At 43.2% G+C, this 18,190-nt stretch overlaps 1 protein-coding gene across 2 annotated transcripts in view; it reads left to right on the top strand.

The window, feature by feature from the left end:
• Positions 1–2,751: 2,751 nt before the first annotated feature.
• Positions 2,752–18,190, top strand: part of ARFGEF3 (ARFGEF family member 3) — an 83,853-nt gene continuing 68,414 nt past the window's right edge. For both annotated transcript variants that reach the window (XM_060753444.2, XM_060753443.2), the window contains exons 1-2: positions 2,752–2,974; positions 8,998–9,049. In XM_060753444.2, coding sequence (XP_060609427.2) covers positions 2,890–2,974; positions 8,998–9,049 — 137 coding nt within the window. In that variant the 5' untranslated portion in view covers positions 2,752–2,889. The remainder of the gene's footprint in view (positions 2,975–8,997; positions 9,050–18,190) is intronic.

Genomic DNA, 18,190 nt, shown 5'->3' with positions numbered 1-18,190 from the left:
TTGGTCTTTCAAGAGTTTGGTTCCATCTGATGAGCGTAGAGGCTGTATGCCATGGTTTCTTGGTCCATAGATGACCTTTGTGGCTTTGAAGAATCCCTGAGCATCATGGGTATCTGCCAGGTGTTGGATTTCTTCAGCCTTCTTTGTCCACCAGATGTTCTTGAGTTCTCTTGTCCTTCTTTGGACTTCAGCTTTTGCACTGGCGTAGATCTTTTTCTTAGCAGCACAGTCTCTCTGCCATGTTTGGAAGGCTTTCCTTTTCTTGTCAATTAGCTGTTGGATCTCGATGTCATTTTCGTCAAACCAATCTTGATGTTTCTTGGTTTGATATCCAATAGTTTCTTCGCAGGCTGTGATGATGGAGGTCTTCAGTTTGTTCCAGTGTTCCTCAACATTTTCGGGGTGTTCTGTGGGTAGATGGTTCTTGAGTGCTGTTTGGAGATGGGCTCGTCTGGAGGGCTCCTGAAGGGCTTGGGTGTTCATTTTGCGCCTTGTCTTTCTTCCTTGGAGCCTGCGCTTGGGGGCAATCTTGAGAGCCATCGTTGATCGGATTAGCCTGTGGTCAGTCCAGCAGTCGTCAGCACCTGTCATGGCTCTTGTGAGGAGCACCTCACGGCGGTCTCTGGCACGTGTGATTACATAGTCTAAGAGGTGCCAATGCTTTGACCGGGGGTGCTTCCATGATGTCTTGAACTTGTTTTTCTGGCGGAAGAGCGTGTTGGTGATGACAAGGTTGTGTTCCGCACATTTGGTGAGAAGCAGGATGCCGTTTGAGTTGCTGTTTTGTATATAGCCATTATGACATCCTATGGCAGGGATGATCAATAACCAAATCAAATCTAAAGTTGACCAAAATCCAATTTGTAACCCTTTTGGTGCTAATGTTGGAGAGTTGCCTCTGGTCCTAGTGGTCCCTGATCAAAAAAAGGTTGGGAACCACTGTTATATAGCCACCTGCTGATAGGTCATCAGCAAGGGACACTGGCTGATGCAATCCCTTTGCAGAAACCCTCACATAGTTATGACTCGGCCATTACCACACCCCTTAGGTATTGCATCATAACACTCACAGTCATTAGCCAGGTGCTATCAATATACTACATGTTCATAAAACAGTATTTTTCTCTATTATTAGAAATGCTTTGACGTTTCTATATAACACCATATATTGCAGAATAGTACTTTCCTTCATCTACAGGATGGAGCCACGCCAGCTAAATTGGGATTTTATTTATCGTATCAGGAGCAAACCAAACAGTTGTATTGTATTTAAAAACAAAAACAAAAAACCCACAAAGTTTGCAAACTTGGCATTCTATTAAATGTCCTTTGACCAGTAGCTGGCCACTTGGAGTGCCTCTGGTTTGTTATAAGAAGGTCCTCCATTGTGCATGTGGCAGGGCTCAGGCTGCATTGTAATAGGTTGTTTGTGGTTTGCTCTTCTCCACACTACAAAGTCCTGGACTCCACTTTGTAGCCCCATTTCTTAAGGTTGGCTCTGCATCTTATGGTGTCAAGAGTGCAGTCTGTTCAGCACTTCCAAGTTGCCCAGTTTTCTGTGTGCCCAGAAGGAAATCTCTCATTTGGTATCACCCATTGATTGAGGTTCTGGGTTTGAGCCTGCCACTTTTGGACTCTCGCTTGCTGAGGTGTTCCAGCGAGTGTCTCTGTAGATCTTAGAAAACTATTTCTTGATTTAAGTCGCTACCGTGCTGGCTGATACCCAAACAGGGGATGAGCCAGAGATGTCACTGCCTTGGTCCTTTCACTATTGGCTGCTACTCCCCGGTGGATGTCAGGTGGTGCAATACTGGCTAGACAGTGTAATTTCTCCAGTGCTGTAGGGCGCAGACACCCTGTGATAATGGGGCATGTCTCATTAAGAGCCACATCACTGTTTTAGTGTGGTGAGATAGATGTGTTCCACACTGGGCATGCATACTCAGCAGCAGAGTAGCATAGCGCAAGAGCAGATGTCTTCACTGTATCTGGTTGTGATCCCCAGGTTGTACCAGTCAGCTTTTGTATGATATTGTTTCTAGCGCCCACTTTTTGCTTGATGTTCAGGCAGTGCTTCTTGTAGGTCACAGCACGGTCCAGGGTAACTCCCAGGTATTTGGGTGTCCTGCAATGCTCCAGTGGGATTCTTTCCCAGGTAATCCTCGGAGCTTGAGATGCTTGTCTGTTCTTAAGATGAAATTGGGATCAAAATGTTATAATTGTGCAGTGTAGGTACACCCTTGTTCTCTAGCTTGCAGGGCTTATAAATGCCAGCCATGGACTCATGGTGTCCGAATCTCTAGCCAGCTGTTACAGGGTTTTTAATTTTCCCCCAGTTTAGATTGGATAGTAGAAGCTGCCAGAGGGAGCTCACCCGCGTTCTCCCCGGATTTGAACCTCCGACCTGTCGGTCTTCAGTCCTGCCGGCACAAGGGTTTAGCCCACTATCTGGGGCTCCCAGCCACCGGAGGCTCCTTCCCTCCCCTTGATGAGTAAACCCTATTGATCCAAGGGGTCTGCTCTATCTGGGGCTCCCAGCAAAAGCCAGGCCGGGCGCTGTGCCGCCTCCAAAGCGCCTCCCGGCGGCTCCACGCGTGGCTCCCCTTCCCTGTCGCCCGAGGGTTGGAGGGAGCGGCAGGTGCAGCCGAGGCGGCGAGAGGAGGAGCGATTGGCCCAAAGGCAGGCTCTCCAAGACCCGGCGTGGACGTCTGCGCGGAGGAGGCGGGGATTAAGAGAGAGAGGGGGGGATTGCCGCGCGTGACGTCTCCCGGGTCGTGGGCCGCTCCGCGTGATTCATCAACGCCGCCGATGCCGCGCGCTTGAAGCGGGGCTCCACGAAGGAGGAGGAGGAGGAGGAGGAGGAGGGATAGGGCAAGGCAGGTAGGCAAGATGGAAGGCACCCTGAAGAAGCTGCAGAAGGAAGCCTCGGGGAACAAGCACAAGGCCATCAAGGAGAGCTGCGCCTGGGCCACCGGTGAGGATGGCGGGGGGGGGGGCTTTGGGGGAGGGCAATAAGGGGCGGGCGGGCATGCTCCCCCCGTGGAGAAAGGCTAGACCTCCGAGAGAGGTGCCCCGGGGCCGTGGGGGGCTTTGCGGGGTCCTTTTCCCGCGGTGTCGCCTTCCTTTTCCCCCGTGGAAAGGCGCATCCTTGGAGGGACGCGCGCCCTGTTGTCTCGCTGTGTTGATGTTTGGTCTGGTTTGCCTTCCGCGGATGAGGGAGCTGTCAGGCGTCCTCCTTGCCTGGCCCTCTGCCTCTTGGCCTTCCGCCCGGACTGCCCACAAACCAACGGAGCAGCAAGCCCGCTTTTTGTTTTTCTCGCCTGGCTGCTGCTTCCAGGGTGGCTGGTTCCTGGAAAGCTCCTTCTTCTTCTTCCCCACGCAGGAGACCGGAGCCCAGATCCAACACCAGTTCTTCCCTTTCCTTCTGAGGCTGGATCTACACTTCATTGACATGATCTGCATTATGTGGATCTACATAGACTAGGCATGGGCAAACTTGGGCCCTCCAAGTGTTTTGGACTTCAACTCCCACCATTCCTAACAGCCTCAGGACCCTTTCTTTTCCCCCTCAGCCGCTTAAGCGAAAAGGGAAAAGGAAAGGGCCTGAGGCTGTTAGGAATGGTGGGAGTTGAAGTCCAAAACACTTGGAGGGCCCAAGTTTGCCCACAGCTGGACTAGACTGCTCCAAATTGCATTATACTCCCTGTAGACCCAGCTTTACTGTACTTTGCACTTCTCCCACTACACCATTATATTGATACCTATATAAATAATAATAATAATAAACTTTATTCATACCCCGCCACCATCTCCCCGAGGGGGACTTGGGGCGGCTAACATGAGGCCGAGCCCAAAGATACAATACAGCAAAATAAAATACAAAATGCAAACAACAAAAAGCAACAAATATTACATCACAATACAGTAGCAGAATAGAGTAAACAAAGCAAAATAAGATAATATAAAATTGAACACAATGGACAAGGTAAAATGATAAAACCCTGGATGAGGTAGTAGTAGGAAAAGTGCATTTGAGAGAAGCCCAAAGGGATGAACAGTGGAGTTAGGCTTTCAGTTTAGGACAGGGGAAAGTGCATCTTAGGGGAAACACTGTAGGTGGAACAAACAGAAATGGGGTGAATGGTCACTCTCCAAAGGCACATCAGAAGAGGTTGGTGGGGGGAGATGCGGTCACAAAGGTAGGCAGGTCCCAAACCGTTTAGGGCTTTATAGATGATAACCTGCACCTTGAATTGGGACCAGAAGATGAACGGCAGCCAATGGAGCTCCTTAAACAGGGGGATTGACTGCTCCCTGTAATTCGCCCCAGTTATTAATCTGGCTGCCGAATGTTGGACCAATTGGAGTTTCCGGGCCATCTTCAAGGGAAGCCCCACGTAGAGTGCATTGCAGTAGTCCAAACTAGACGCAACTAGTCTAAACTAGAGGCAACTATATCCCACTTTAACTACCATGGCAACATCCCGTGGTATTCCAGGGCTTGTCATTCTGTGACATCCAAGAATGCCTTAGCTAATAATTTGAAATGTCTTCCCTAAACTGAAAATGACAATATTCCTCAGCATTGCAGTTAGGGTGGAATATAGTTCTTCCATTGTTTGAGGACAGGGACATGCGTAGGGAGACCAAGGTGCTTGTTTATAAAGCCATTGTCCTCCCAACCCTGCTATACGCATGCGAAATGTGGACTGTCTACAGACGTCCTGGAATGATTCCAGCAACGTTGCCTTTGTAAAATCCTGCAAATCTCTTGGGAAGACAGGCGGACAAATATCAGCATGCTGGAAGAAGCAAAGACCACCAGCATTGAAGCAATGCTCCTACCTCATCAATTCCGCTGGACCAGCCACATTGTCCGAATGCTCGATCCCTGTCTCCCAAAGCAGTTCCTATACTCCCAACTCAAGAATAGAAAACTCACATTTGCAAAAGAGATTTAAAGATGGGCTTAAAAACTGTGGCATAAATGCCGAGAATTGAGAAGCCTTGCCCCTTGAGTGCTCTAACTGGAGGTCAGCTGTGACCAGCAGTGCTGCAAAATTTGAAGAGGCACTAATGGAGGGCAAAAGGGAGAAACATGCTATGAGGAAGGCACATCAAGCCAACCCTGACCGGGACCACCTTCCACCTGGAAACCGATGTCCTCACTGTGGGAGAACTTGCAGATCAAGAATAGGGTTCCACAGTCATCTACGGACCCACTACTAGGACCCTACACTTGGAGGACCATCATCCTTTGGCAATGAGGAATCACCTAAGTAAGTAAGTAAGGAATATGGTTCTATAAAGGGAGCCCACGGTGGTGCAGTTGGTTAAACTGCTGAGCTGCTGAACTTGCTGACCAAAAGGTCGGTGGTTAGAATCCAGGGAGTGGGCTGAGCTCTTGCTTGTAGGCCCAGCTTCTGCCAGCCTAGCAGTTCGAAAACATGCAAATTTGAATAGATCAATAGGTACTACTCTGGCAGGAAAGTAACGGCGTTCCATGCAGTCAAGGCAGCCACAGGACCTTGGAGGTGTCTGTGAACAATACCGCCTCTTTGGCTTAGAAATGGAGATGAGCACCACCACAACTAAACTTAATGTCAAGGAGAAACCTTTATTTTTACTACTTATAGTTCTATAAATATGCAGAGTGATCAGGATTGTGCATCCACACAGCATTTTCCAGCCGTTCAGATTTTCTCTCCCCCCAGTTGTATGAGATGTACCTTCTTTTCCTAACCAAAAGGAAGGGGCCTGAGGCTGTTAGGAATGGTGGGAGTTGAAGTCCAAAACACCTGGAAGGCCCAAGTTTGCCCTCAGCTGAACTATACTGTTCCAAACTGCATTATACATCAATGTAAATCCAGCTTGACAGTGCTTTGCACTTCTCCCACTATATAATATATTGCTATCTATACCCCACTTTAACTATTATTGGACTCCCTAGGAAAGGCACACAACAACAACACATTGCTGCTCGTGTATTGTAAAGATAACATTGTAAAGGTGTTATCGGTTTACCCAATGGGTGTAACTGTCAGTGGTGCATATTTTAAAGGAAGCAGAATGAATGGCATAATGAGGGCAGCTGGATTAGGATTTCGAGGCTGCTGGGTTGAAATGCTCTGTTGTGTCTGTCTTTGCAAGATGTCGTTATTGGAAACAAAGGTTTCTTTGAACTCTTTCACTTAGGAATAGAATCAGATTGCAGAGATTGAAAGAGAGTGTTAAAACATGAATGGGAAAAATGTACATGTCACCTACCTACTTTTTTTATTAGCACGTGCTAACGTGGTCATGGCTTTGTTGCTTAATGCCATTTATATATATGGATTGTTACTTTGGCTTCAACAGGTTAACATTATTGTCATACTGTGTTCTTTTCTGCCTATGGTTAGTTTTGTTATTGTTATAGATCTTTAGATTGACTCCATGTACGCTTCTCTTGGCCAGATGTATTCAGAGAAGGTTTGCCATGTGAGTTTCTCTAAGCATGAGAGAGTGTGCCTTGCTCAGGTTTACACAATGAGTTTCCATGGCCGAGCAGGGATTCAAACCCTGGTCTTAATCCACTACATCACTCTGGAAGAAATCGTGCGCAGTAGGAGCACACATCTTTTAATTTGGTATAGAAACAAGAATGATGTGCTTGTGTTTTTCTTTTTAATCCTCAGGCATTTGCAGAAAGGGAACTAATTTTAGTGGACAGAAGTTTAGGAATGAAAGACGTAATCTAATTCAGTGATTTCCAACCTGTGGTCTATGGACCACTAGTGGTCTGCAAGAACTAAAATATGACCTGCGGCCTCACCATTACTACACTGTTACAACAAGAGCGAATCTCTCTTATAGTGTCAAGACTTATTAAATATGGTTTTCTGTGCATGAGAAGATGGCGACTACAGGATGGCATATGTTATGTATCAGAAACTAGAGTTGATGTGGTCTATCTAACACATATTTCTGAATCAGCACCCCAAATAACCAATCTGAATCTAAAGTTGACCAAAAACTGATCCATAGTCCTTTTGGTACTAATGTTGTAGAGTGGTCCCTGGTCAAGTGGCCCCTGGTTAAGAAGAGGTTGTGAACCACTGATCTAGTTAGTCTGTGTGTCAGGCCTATTTAAATCTACAATGTGCCCTTGAGTATCCACTGGAGTTTGGTCCCAGGACCTTCTGCAGTTCTAAAATTCATGAATGGTCATGTTCTATTATATCCATTGGCACAATAAAACGGTGTCCCTTATTTAAAATGGCAAAATCAAGGCTTACTTTTTGAATTTGGGGGGAGGGGTGGGCGGGCAGATTTTCAAGCTATGGATGGTGAAATCTCTGAATACACAATCCATGGATATAAAGAGTTAACTATATTATTCTATAAATTGACCTCATAAATAAATCAAGGGCAGTTGATATAGTTCAACTGCTTTAAGTAAATCCATACATGTCCTCTTAGGGTCAACATTATGGGTTTTGATATGACCCATGGATACAGTAAGTCAAGGGTGATTTTGCTGAGAGAGGAGAGCAACAGAGCTTCCTTGGGGGCTTGCTGCCGTCTCGCTGACCAGACATTCAAAAAATCCAGAAGCAGTGGTGCAGCATAGAAAATAGAAAATAGAAGAGGTCAATCCTCCTTTAAGTTATCTCAGGACAGACTGAGCTCTTGCTTTTCACTCCTTTCCTCAGAGAAGGGGATGGTTCTTTTTTCAATAAGAGTTAAAATATAGTATTACATTGCTCTATGGACTAGTCAACCCTAGTTTTGGGAGCTGATTTTTTTAAACTAAAATGTCTAGACTTATACATGAGTACGATATATATAGTAGTTTAATGTTTGTCAACAATGTTGATCTTTTCTCAACAATAGCCTGCGGGTCATACAGTTATTCTATGGGTTAAATGAATGTGTTTAGCTTTTGAAGATAGGTACAGGGTAATGTTATTCATGTCTGATTCAAACGAAGTCCCCCAATGGAGACTTAAGGAAATGTGTTTTGAATTGCAGCCTAAAAGTATATTTTCAGTCTTGTTGAATTTTAGGGTTGGCAACTGCACATTTGTAAAGGTACATTTAAGGCAATTAAATGTTTGGCTTTGCTCCAAGTATCCATTATAGCATGTTAGGCAATTTTGGGAGACCAGTCATTTAAGACTCACCATCATATGCTATCACTCACAGCCAAGTATGATTGCCTTCCAGGTGGAGATTCTTGGCGGGGGTCTCTAGGTGACTGCAGAGATTTGTACTGGATCCGCATGTTACTTCACAGTGAGGATATCCGTTTCCAGGTGGAAGGCTTTATGTGCCTTTCTCTTGACACATTACTCCCTTTCGCCCTCCATTCGTGCCTCTTTGAGTTAGAAGACTTGAAGGCCAGGAGTTCCCAGTTCTCGGCATCTATGCTGCAGTTTTTAAGGTTGGCTTTAAGCCCATCTTTAAATCTCTTTTGCTGTCCAACAACATCTTGTTTTCTGTTCTTGAGTTGAGAGTAGAGTGACTGTTTTGGGAGACGTTGATTGAGCATTCAGACAATGTGGTTAGTCCAGTGAAGTTGATGACGGAGCATCATTGCTTTAATGCTGATGGCCTTTGCTTCTTCCAGAATGCTGACATTTGACTGCTTTTCTACCCAAGAGTTTTGCAGGATTTTTCAATGGCAACATTGAGGGAATCATTCCAGAAGTTGAGAATGCCGTTTGTAGAAGTTCCATATTTCACAGGCATATAACAGAGTTGAGAAGACAATAACCTTATAAACAAGCATCTTGGTTGCCCTACAAATATCCTGATCCTCAAACACTCTCTGCTTCATTTGAAAAATTCTGTACTCACAGAGCTCAGATGGTGTTGTATTTTAGTGACAATGTTGACTTTTGCGGAGAGGTGGCTGCCTAGGTAGCAGAAATGGTCAACATTTTCTAAAGTAGCACTGTGGAAAATACCCATTCTACTTCCCTTTTACAATGATTCTTCTTTTTTCCTATACAGAAACTTTAGAATCTACTGAAGCTGCTACCAAGATCCCACCATACCAACTAAGGTAAGAAAAGTATACTGTCTTGTTATAATTATCAACAAATTGTAAATAGATAAATGATAGGAAGTGCAGATTGGGTTTAAGGTTTGTTTACTACCCAAAGCCAAGTACACAGAGGTGAAATATTGAGAGATTTTGCCAGCAGTCTGTACTCTAGGTCACATGTATCACTGTGGAAGATAGTCCAATCAAGCTGTATTGTTTGAAGATATGGTAGGAAATTGCTTGGTCGTGGGGTTCAGGTTTCTACCATAAGCTCAAATTTTACCAAAACTATCAATAATAAACATCTTCCTTCTTACTGAAGATATGCATCAGAGAGTTTAGTAATGATATCGATACATTAGAAATGGGGCCACTAACTATAAGAAGAACTAGAGTGGACATCACCCACTCCTTCATAGAAGAAATTGTCAATTTGGAATCTGTCAAATTTATTTAATATTCAGAAGTTCTCTTCTGTTAATTTTAGAATTAAGCTGTCTATGGGCTGTCTATGTTGAAGACATAGTTTCACAAGGGAAGGAAAGAGGGTTTTGTTTTGTTTTGTTTTGCGAAAATTGGAAATTTTCCTTCTTGGCCTTTCAGTATTAATTACTGTATGAATTCTTATCCATGCAGGATAATAGTGAGCCCTACTGAAATGATGGATATTGGGTTTATAAAGGCATGCTGGAGGACCCAGGAAATGCCTAGAAAGGATATATTTTGTGAGATGTAGATAAATGAAGGTGTAGATTACTGGTCCCATGAACGCAAGAGTCAGACTGTAGTGTTAGAGGTTACTTCAAATAGCAATATTGTGCACAAAGAGAGATTTCAAATAGCAATAATGTGCATAAACCGCAAATGCTATCATGAAAAGGCCACAGCTGCATTGTAGCAAATAAGTTCTATTTGTTTTCAGAAAAGGAGAGGAAAAATAACTGAAATAAACAGTAAAAAAAAGGGGAAAAATGAGGGAAAGATGGGGAACTTGAAAGGATATAGTATGTAAGTTATGGAGCAATGTTAGTTAACTAGTTCTACCTATGAGTCTGTTGTATCTCCAAAGACATGGGAGGATGGGGTGGGGAAGATCATTATAGATATGCTTTAGTATAGGAAGGAAGTGTAGTAAAAGAAAAACTTTCAACTATAACATCTTCTCTAACAAGAGTAACAGATTATCCCTCATAATATGCATTGATTTCTTTTATCTTCTTATATTGTCCTTTCTTTTCTAATCTTCCAAATTTGTGTAATGAGTGTTCCTTCTCCTTATTTTATCAATTAACTTATTCAAACTCAGTTTTTCTACTCTTAATAGCAGCCAACTATATACACATCTTAAAGTTAGTAGATTAGTAGTATACATGTTTACAGCTGAACAGTTGGCCCCAACATGGGTCATCCCAGGCATCAGTCTACCAACCTATCAGCCAATAAAAATCTACTCAGCCTGTTTGCTTACTATATCCCCATAGTCCCATAAAGCTCTATCTCCCAGCAATTGCATCAGAGCTCATGCCTTACATTGTGGTGAAAAATAAAATACATACTCATGACATAACATACTATTCCCTTAAAGTAGAGGGATGAAGGGTGGTATGAATCTTCCAAATGAAGTGAAGAAAGAACCCCTGTTTCCTAGTCAAGGGGCAGACTGAAGTAAAGCTTCTTGCTTGACTCTTCTAGTCCCACCCAAACCTTTCCTGACTTTCTCAGGATCTACACAATACATTAATGGTTTTGTGAAGGGGTTACACATTAAGGTTTTTGTGAGGAGGGTTTTGTGGCTATCATCCACAAATTTATTATTTATTTATTTGGGGTTCTTTTACCCCGCCCTTCTCACCCCGAGGGGGACTCAGGGCGGCTTACAGGAGCAAGGCACCATTTGATGCCTGCATCAAAAACAATCGTACACAAAGTTACATAAAATTACAACAATTCACAGTTGACATGCATACAATATAATCATAAAATCCATCAAATCCTTAAAACCAAATACAAACCCAGTTTCTCCTCTTACATGGTCGGTGTTTGCTAACACCTAGATCTAGTTTTTCGTTCCATTCATCCATCCTGCTTGTTTTACTTGCCTGATTGACTGATTTAATTGCTAGAGTGGCCAAAGGCCTGGTCCCATAACCAAGTTTTCACCCTCCTCCTGAAGGCGAGGAGGGATGATGATGCCCTAATCTCCCCCGGGAGTGAGTTCCACAGGTGGGGGGCCACCACTGAGAAAGCCCTGCTCCTCGTCCCCACCAGCCTCACTTGTGACAGTGGTGGGGTCGAGAGCAGGGCCCCCCCAGATGATCTCAGACTCCGGGGTGGGACATAGAGGGAGATACGTTCGGACAGGTACGCTGGATCGGAACCGTGTAGGGTTTTGTAGGTCAAAACCAGCACCTTGAATTGTGCTCGGAACTGAATCGGCAGCCAGTGGAGCTGGCACAACAGGGGGGTGGTATGCTCCCTGTATGTTGCTCCGGTGAGCAATCTGGCCGCCGCTCGTTGGACTAGTTGAAGTTTCCGAACAGTCTTCAAGGGCAACCCCACGTAGAGAGCGTTGCAGTAGTCTATTCGGGATGTAACAAGAGCGTGGACCACCGTGGCCAGATCAGACTTCCCGAGGTACGGGCGCAACTGGTGCACAAGTTTTAGTTGTGCAAAAGCTCTCCCAGCCACCGCTGAGACCTGGGATTCCAGGTTCAGCTGAGAGTCCAGGATCACTCCCAAGCTGCGAACCTGCGTCTTCAGGGGGAGTGTAACCCCATCCAACACAGGCTGTAACCCTATACCCTGTTCGGCCTTGCGACTGACCAGTAGGACCTCTGTCTTGTCTGGATTCAATTTCAATTTGTTAGCTCTCATCCAGTCCGACACAGCAGCTAGACACCGGTTCAAGGTCTGGACAGCCTCCTTGGTGACAGATGAGAAGGAGTGACAGATCTGGACATCATCTGCGTAGAGATAACATCTCAGTCCGAAACTCCGAATGATCTCTCCCAGCGGCTTCATGTAGATGTTAAATAACATTGGGGACAGGATCGAACCCTGTGGGACTCCACACGACAACGGTTGTGGGGCCGAACAGGTGTCACCCAGTAACACCTTCTGGGACCGTCCCTCAAGAAATGACTGGAGCCACTGCAAGGCAGTACCCCCAAGGCCCATGTCTATGAGGCGTCCCAGAAGGATACCGTGATCGACGGTATCGAAGGCCGCTGAGAGGTCCAGCAGAACTAACAGGGACACACTCCCCCTGTCCAGTTCCCTGCGCAGATCATCTACCAAGGCGACCAAGGCTGTTTCCGTTCCATGTCCCGGTCTAAAGCCAGACTGTGCCGGATCAAGATAATCAGTGTCTACCAGGAATCCCTGGAGTTGTGCCGCCACCACACGTTCCAGGACTTTGCCCAAATAGGGGAGATTGGAAACTGGCCGATAGTTGTCTAATTGAGTGGGGTCAAGTGATGGTTTTTTCAACAGCGGTTTGATAATACCTTGTTTTAAGCTCGCTGGAATCTTGCCCTCCTGTAAGGAGGCATTAACCACCACCTTCACCCACTCTGCCAAACCCCCTCTGGCTTCTTTTAACAGCCAGGATGGGCAGGGGTCTAGGATGCATGTGGTGGGCCGCACCTCTCCAAGGACAAAGATGATGTCCACCTTGTTTCAGAATGATACATTACAATGTATCTTTTCAGAATGATACATTACAATTGATTTGGAAAAGCTTGGTTAATCTGGATGAATTATATTTAAAGACTTGATATTTTATTTAAGTCTGTTAGAAAACTCGATAAAGCAAAGCAGAAGCCTCCTGCCTGGAAGCTTATCAAAGGCCATAAATCATGTAAGGAAGGTAAATAAGTGGGCATAGAAAACTGGAGCACAGCAGACCAAGTAAAGGTCAACAGTGGGGGGTGTTAACAGTGAGATCTGTATCTTTGTATATTATACTGTTTGAGAGAGGGCATTCTGTGTTGTTCTCAGATTGAGAAATCCTATGTAGTGGGTCAGGGACATGCTTGTCTCTCCTGTACCTGCGTAGGAAAGGATGTGTCACACTCTCGGGACTGTTGAAGTGTTACCAGGCAATAGCAGTGGCAGGATTAGCTTTAAGAGATCACAGAGCAAAAAAAGACAAACCTTGCCAGACATTCTGTCAAATATGTTTGCCTTGTGGTTTGTGACGTTGACAAATTTCGGGTGGCTATCCAGCATAGCAGTGTGGGCAAAACTATGGTAGGAGTGATCTGCAGGCAGAGGTGGGAATTCAAAACTATTTGTGGTCTGCCCAAGGCCTTTAATGAGCAGGAATGGCAGGCAAATACACAGAACTCCATGCAGGTAAGTGAGTGTTGTTAGAAGAGAGTGGGGCTCTGTGTCTTTACTTTACATTCAGTGTAAATACACAAGTGGGAGCTAGAGTAAGCAAGTCCACATACTCAAATACTCTGTCACTCCTATGGGAGTTCACAACAGTCTAGTCCAAATTAGGAAAAAAAACTGAAGGCTAAATAACATTATGATCATTAGCAACATCAGATGCTGGTGTTCATGATGGGTTTCCATTTCAATTTCAGTTCAGAAGCAAGATCACATTTTTTATTATCTCCCATGGAAAAATAGCCAACATGCATGTAGAATAATTACTTGTCCAGAGGTGAACTAAACTCAACTAGATTTTATTTTATTATAGTATGATTCTTTATATGGGAGACCATTCCACAGTTTCGTCCAGATAATCCTAAAGTATGCAGCAGAAAGTATTGCAGATACTTTTAGTTCATGTCTCCATCTCCATTGGGAGAAAAAGACAGATAGAAAATCCATGTACATATTGGCCAAGTTTTACCTTTTTATTTCCACTCTTGAGGAACCATGAGAGCACACAACCTAAATTTGAAAAGCTCCCAGAATCCCTCAGCCAACAAGGGGTTCTGGGAGATGTACTCCAAAATAGCTGTTCTTCCAAGCTTTGAGGTAAACATGTCACAACATTTTACTGTAGTTGCGTCTGGAGCTCATATGCATAACTGATTTCTGGGTGCATTTTTTAAACTTGCTATGGCAATTGGGTAAACTAATAGGCTTCTATAGACTATTTTTAAGTAAGAGTTCTCGAGAACTTCAAACTTTGCCCAGTATTCTGTGGATTTTGAGCTGGCCGACTATTCAAACTGAGAGAAATATTCAAATAATATAGATAAAAGCAAACTTTGAAACTTTTCCTGCCTCACTGTGTTAATATTGAATGTTGTGCCCCGAGTCCACATAAATTGTGCTTCAGTTTTCTTGTGTTTTTAAAATATTTATTTGTACATAACAACACAGCACACATGCATATTAGGTTCAAATATATTAGGTTCAAATATCTGGCATTTGTCTCTGAATATTGGATTTTCCAGTGTTTTTTGAGGTTTCTTGGAATGCCTCCAAGCGCACCAACCACTATTGGTACCATTATTGTTCTCTTTTGCCATTGTCATCCAATTTCAATTTGTAAGCCCTTGTATATCATGATCTTTTGCAGTTCTTTGTCCTTTTCTATACTGTCTCCTGGTACTGCAATGTCTATAATTAAAAAACATGTTTCTTTTCCACAACTATTGTATCTGGTGTGTTATGTGGCAGGTGTTTATCTGTTTGAATTCTAAAATCCCAGAGTATTTTTGCCTCTTTGTTTTCCGTGGTCTTTTCCGACTTGTGCTCATACCAGGTTTTACTGCACAGTAAGCCATACTTTAGGAGCCCCTGGTGGCGCAGTGGGTTAAACCGCTGAGCTTCTGAACTTGTCCAAAAGACCACAGGTTCGAATCCGGGGAGCAGTGTAAGCTCCCACTGTTAGCCCCAGCTTCTGCCAACCTAGCAGTTCGAAAACATGCAAATGTGAGTAGATTAATAGGTACCGCTCCGGCGGGAAGGTAATGGCGCTCCATGCAGTCATGGCAGCCACATGACCTTGGAGGTGTCTACGGACAACACCAGTGCTTTGGCTTAGAAATGGAGATGAGCACCAACCCCCAGAGTCGGACATGACTGGACTTAATGTCAGAGGAAAACCTTTTCTTTTACCTAGGCCATACTTCTTGCAAATACTTGTATAATCATTGCATATTTGTATATTTTAGTTGTATTGGTTCTTTTAACTTTATTTTTTATTAATTATTTGACACAAACAATCTCATATATAATTAGAAAATATACATTTAAAAAATGAAACTTGTCTAGATCTGTATGCAGGTGGCAACTTGTACAAAATAAGTATAACATACTTTACCATTCACTCGAGTTTAAGACATTTTCAAAGGAAAATCCATGTAAACTATTCCTAACTAGAACTGTTTCCAGCAATAGTGCCATCAGCTACTTCTCCCCCCACCCCACCCCCCATATCATATGCAAAAAAAAACAAAAACAAAACCCCAATATATATATATATTTAGGCAATTCCTTACAAGGCAAGAAATATATCTTCGTGATATTTTAGTTGTATTGTAATGATTTTAGTTGTGAGATGTGTTAAGTCTCAGTATGGAGAGAAAAAGTGGGATATAAATGAACATTATAATAATATAATAATAACTGATGGCTCTTTATTAAGGCAGCATTGCACAGCCAAATGATTATACATTTTCCTGGTTATTATTTTTGTCCCATCTGTGATCTATCTTGCTACATGTCTTCATCTGGTCTTGTTTCTAGTTAGGTAGGATATAGTTATTTGAATGTTGGAGTACGACCTTGAACAAGCTGCACTCTCTCGGAGGAAGGCAAAAGCCAACTTCCCCCAGCAAGGAAATTTCTGTGATATGCTGGCTCTCATTGAGTCAGAACTAAAATCTCACAATTACAATAAATACAGTGTTGTGGACTGTTACCAAAGAGGTATATGATACATTTGTAAACATTATTAGGATGGGGACATCATTAAGAAATATTAACCACAGTCTCTTTTTCTATCCTTGCCATTTGCCATGATTTGCTTTATCCCAATTAAGAGTACTAAAACTTTAAAGCTCCTTCCAGTCTTTATGAGCGGTTATCACCTAATACATCCTTCAGAGCTCAGAAAACCCCTCATTACACAACCCAACAGATGATTCTGTCAAATGATGCAATTACAGAGCCATCTCAGACTCGGCAGGAAACCTTGGGTCCAGAGTATAGTTTAACAATCCAATGATTTTATTATGTCTTACTTCCTTCATCTGATTTCTCACTGTATGTCTTGAGCAGGCAGAAAAGACAGATTCTCCCTTCCACATTCCACCCCTATGGTGAATGAGTTTGATAAAAGATGCAATCACTGTGCTGTGGCATCCATTTCTTTACCTACAAACATTCATGGGCACATGGTCCACCTAGAATCATAGAATCATTGAGTTGGAAGAGACCTCATGGACCATTTAGTCCAACCCCCTGCCAAGAAGTGGGAAAATCACATTCAAAGCACCCACGACAGATGGCCATCCAGCCTCTGCTTAAAAGCCTCCACCTGTACATTATATGAAATTCTGTGGGAGTGACTTTACTTTCCCCAGCTCCACTGTTCTTCTTGCATGCTGTGCCTTCATGAGAGAAAATATAAGGTATGTATGAATAATGGCCGCTATGTATGGGATATGTCTTTTGCTTGTTTGGCCCCTTTCCCTCTCAGAATGCATTGCTAGAAAATTCTGCTCTCAATTTATGAGTCAGTTTCTCCAATAATGCAGTTGAGCAGATCTTGTCATGCCAAGTGTGCATGCTGAGGGGGTCTAATATTTTCCAGTCTCTAGCAGTTTCAAGGACAGCATTAAGGAGGAAGATCACATTTTTATGTACAAATACTTCATCCTTGTAAGAAAAAAATAGAGAGTAACAACAATTCCGTATTGTATTTTATTGACTGACCTGTCCTTGACACAAGCACATTATGCACTTCTTTCCAGAAACAGGAGGCAGGTGGGCAGGTAATACACGGGGGAAGAGAGACCACGTCTTACAGTATCCTCTACAACATAAAAATAATTGCCTCTTGTTACATCTCAATAGGTTGAGAGGAGGAAGATGACCAAAGTGGACATTTTTAAAAACATCTTCCTTTGAGTCTGCAGGGAGGTATTTGGGTAGTATTGAACCCCAAATGTAATTGTACTGCGATATGCCATATTTAGGTATGCTTTCACAGTCTGCTTGGTTCCAGCCATCCCATAAGCGTCCTCTGAGAATCAGTTATACTGCTAAACTTTAGTCATATATATGAGTGCAACACAACAGGATTCAAATGGGACAGATTAATATAAGAGAATTATACAATTGTACAGTAATGAATGCAAAAAGTTAAATATATTTATTTAGAAAATTTGAATTGCAACCAGGAAGCTTGAGCAGCCAGTTGCTAGATATTAACTCAAAAGATGGCAGCTTCTCTGATTTGGCTGTTTTGAACTGTCAAGAATTTTGGATATAAGGGATAATTTCTGAATCCACAGATTTAATACATTAATGCCACATGATTATACATAAAAGATAATACTGTACGTAACATCATTGTCTCCTTAAGGATGTTGGCAACAGATTGTTCTAAACTGCCCCCTTAGATGCAGCTCACTTTTATTTTGAGCAACTGAAGAAGTCAGGGGCTAAGATAGTCTGCTAATTCAACTATTAAACTGTGTTTATAAACCATGGCAATAAATGTTAAGTAAATGAGTATGTATTTGTTTAGGGGAAATAATTTATATAGCACTTCAAAGTAGAAAAAGAATTATTTCAGAAATACAATGCAAATTTTGGTCTCAGCTAATTTACTGACTTGCAGAGATTAGATCACCAATGATGGCTGGAAACACATATTGGCTGCCATCCTGTTAATGGCATTTGCATGCATATTGCATTGTGTAGGACCAGTTATTCACCACAATTGAACAGACATATTCTGCTGACTACAACAGAAGCAGAGTTGTGCATACAGTGATCTTGAGTATTGTGGTTATGTGTTGCACATCACAATTTCACATTGCTGTTGTGTATTGTACATTGTGGCTGCAAATTGCATGGTGCAAATTGTGGATTTCTCATGGTGCACCATTTATTATACACTGCAGAACAGCACCTGGCAATTGACATATGTTGTACAGTGTTTCTATTCTGTATAGAAGTTGG

This window comes from Anolis sagrei, chromosome 1 (assembly GCF_037176765.1).
Source record: "Anolis sagrei isolate rAnoSag1 chromosome 1, rAnoSag1.mat, whole genome shotgun sequence".
In the NCBI taxonomy this organism is placed as follows: Eukaryota; Metazoa; Chordata; class Lepidosauria; order Squamata; family Dactyloidae; genus Anolis; species Anolis sagrei.
This window is presented reverse-complemented; position numbering and strand designations above follow the sequence as displayed.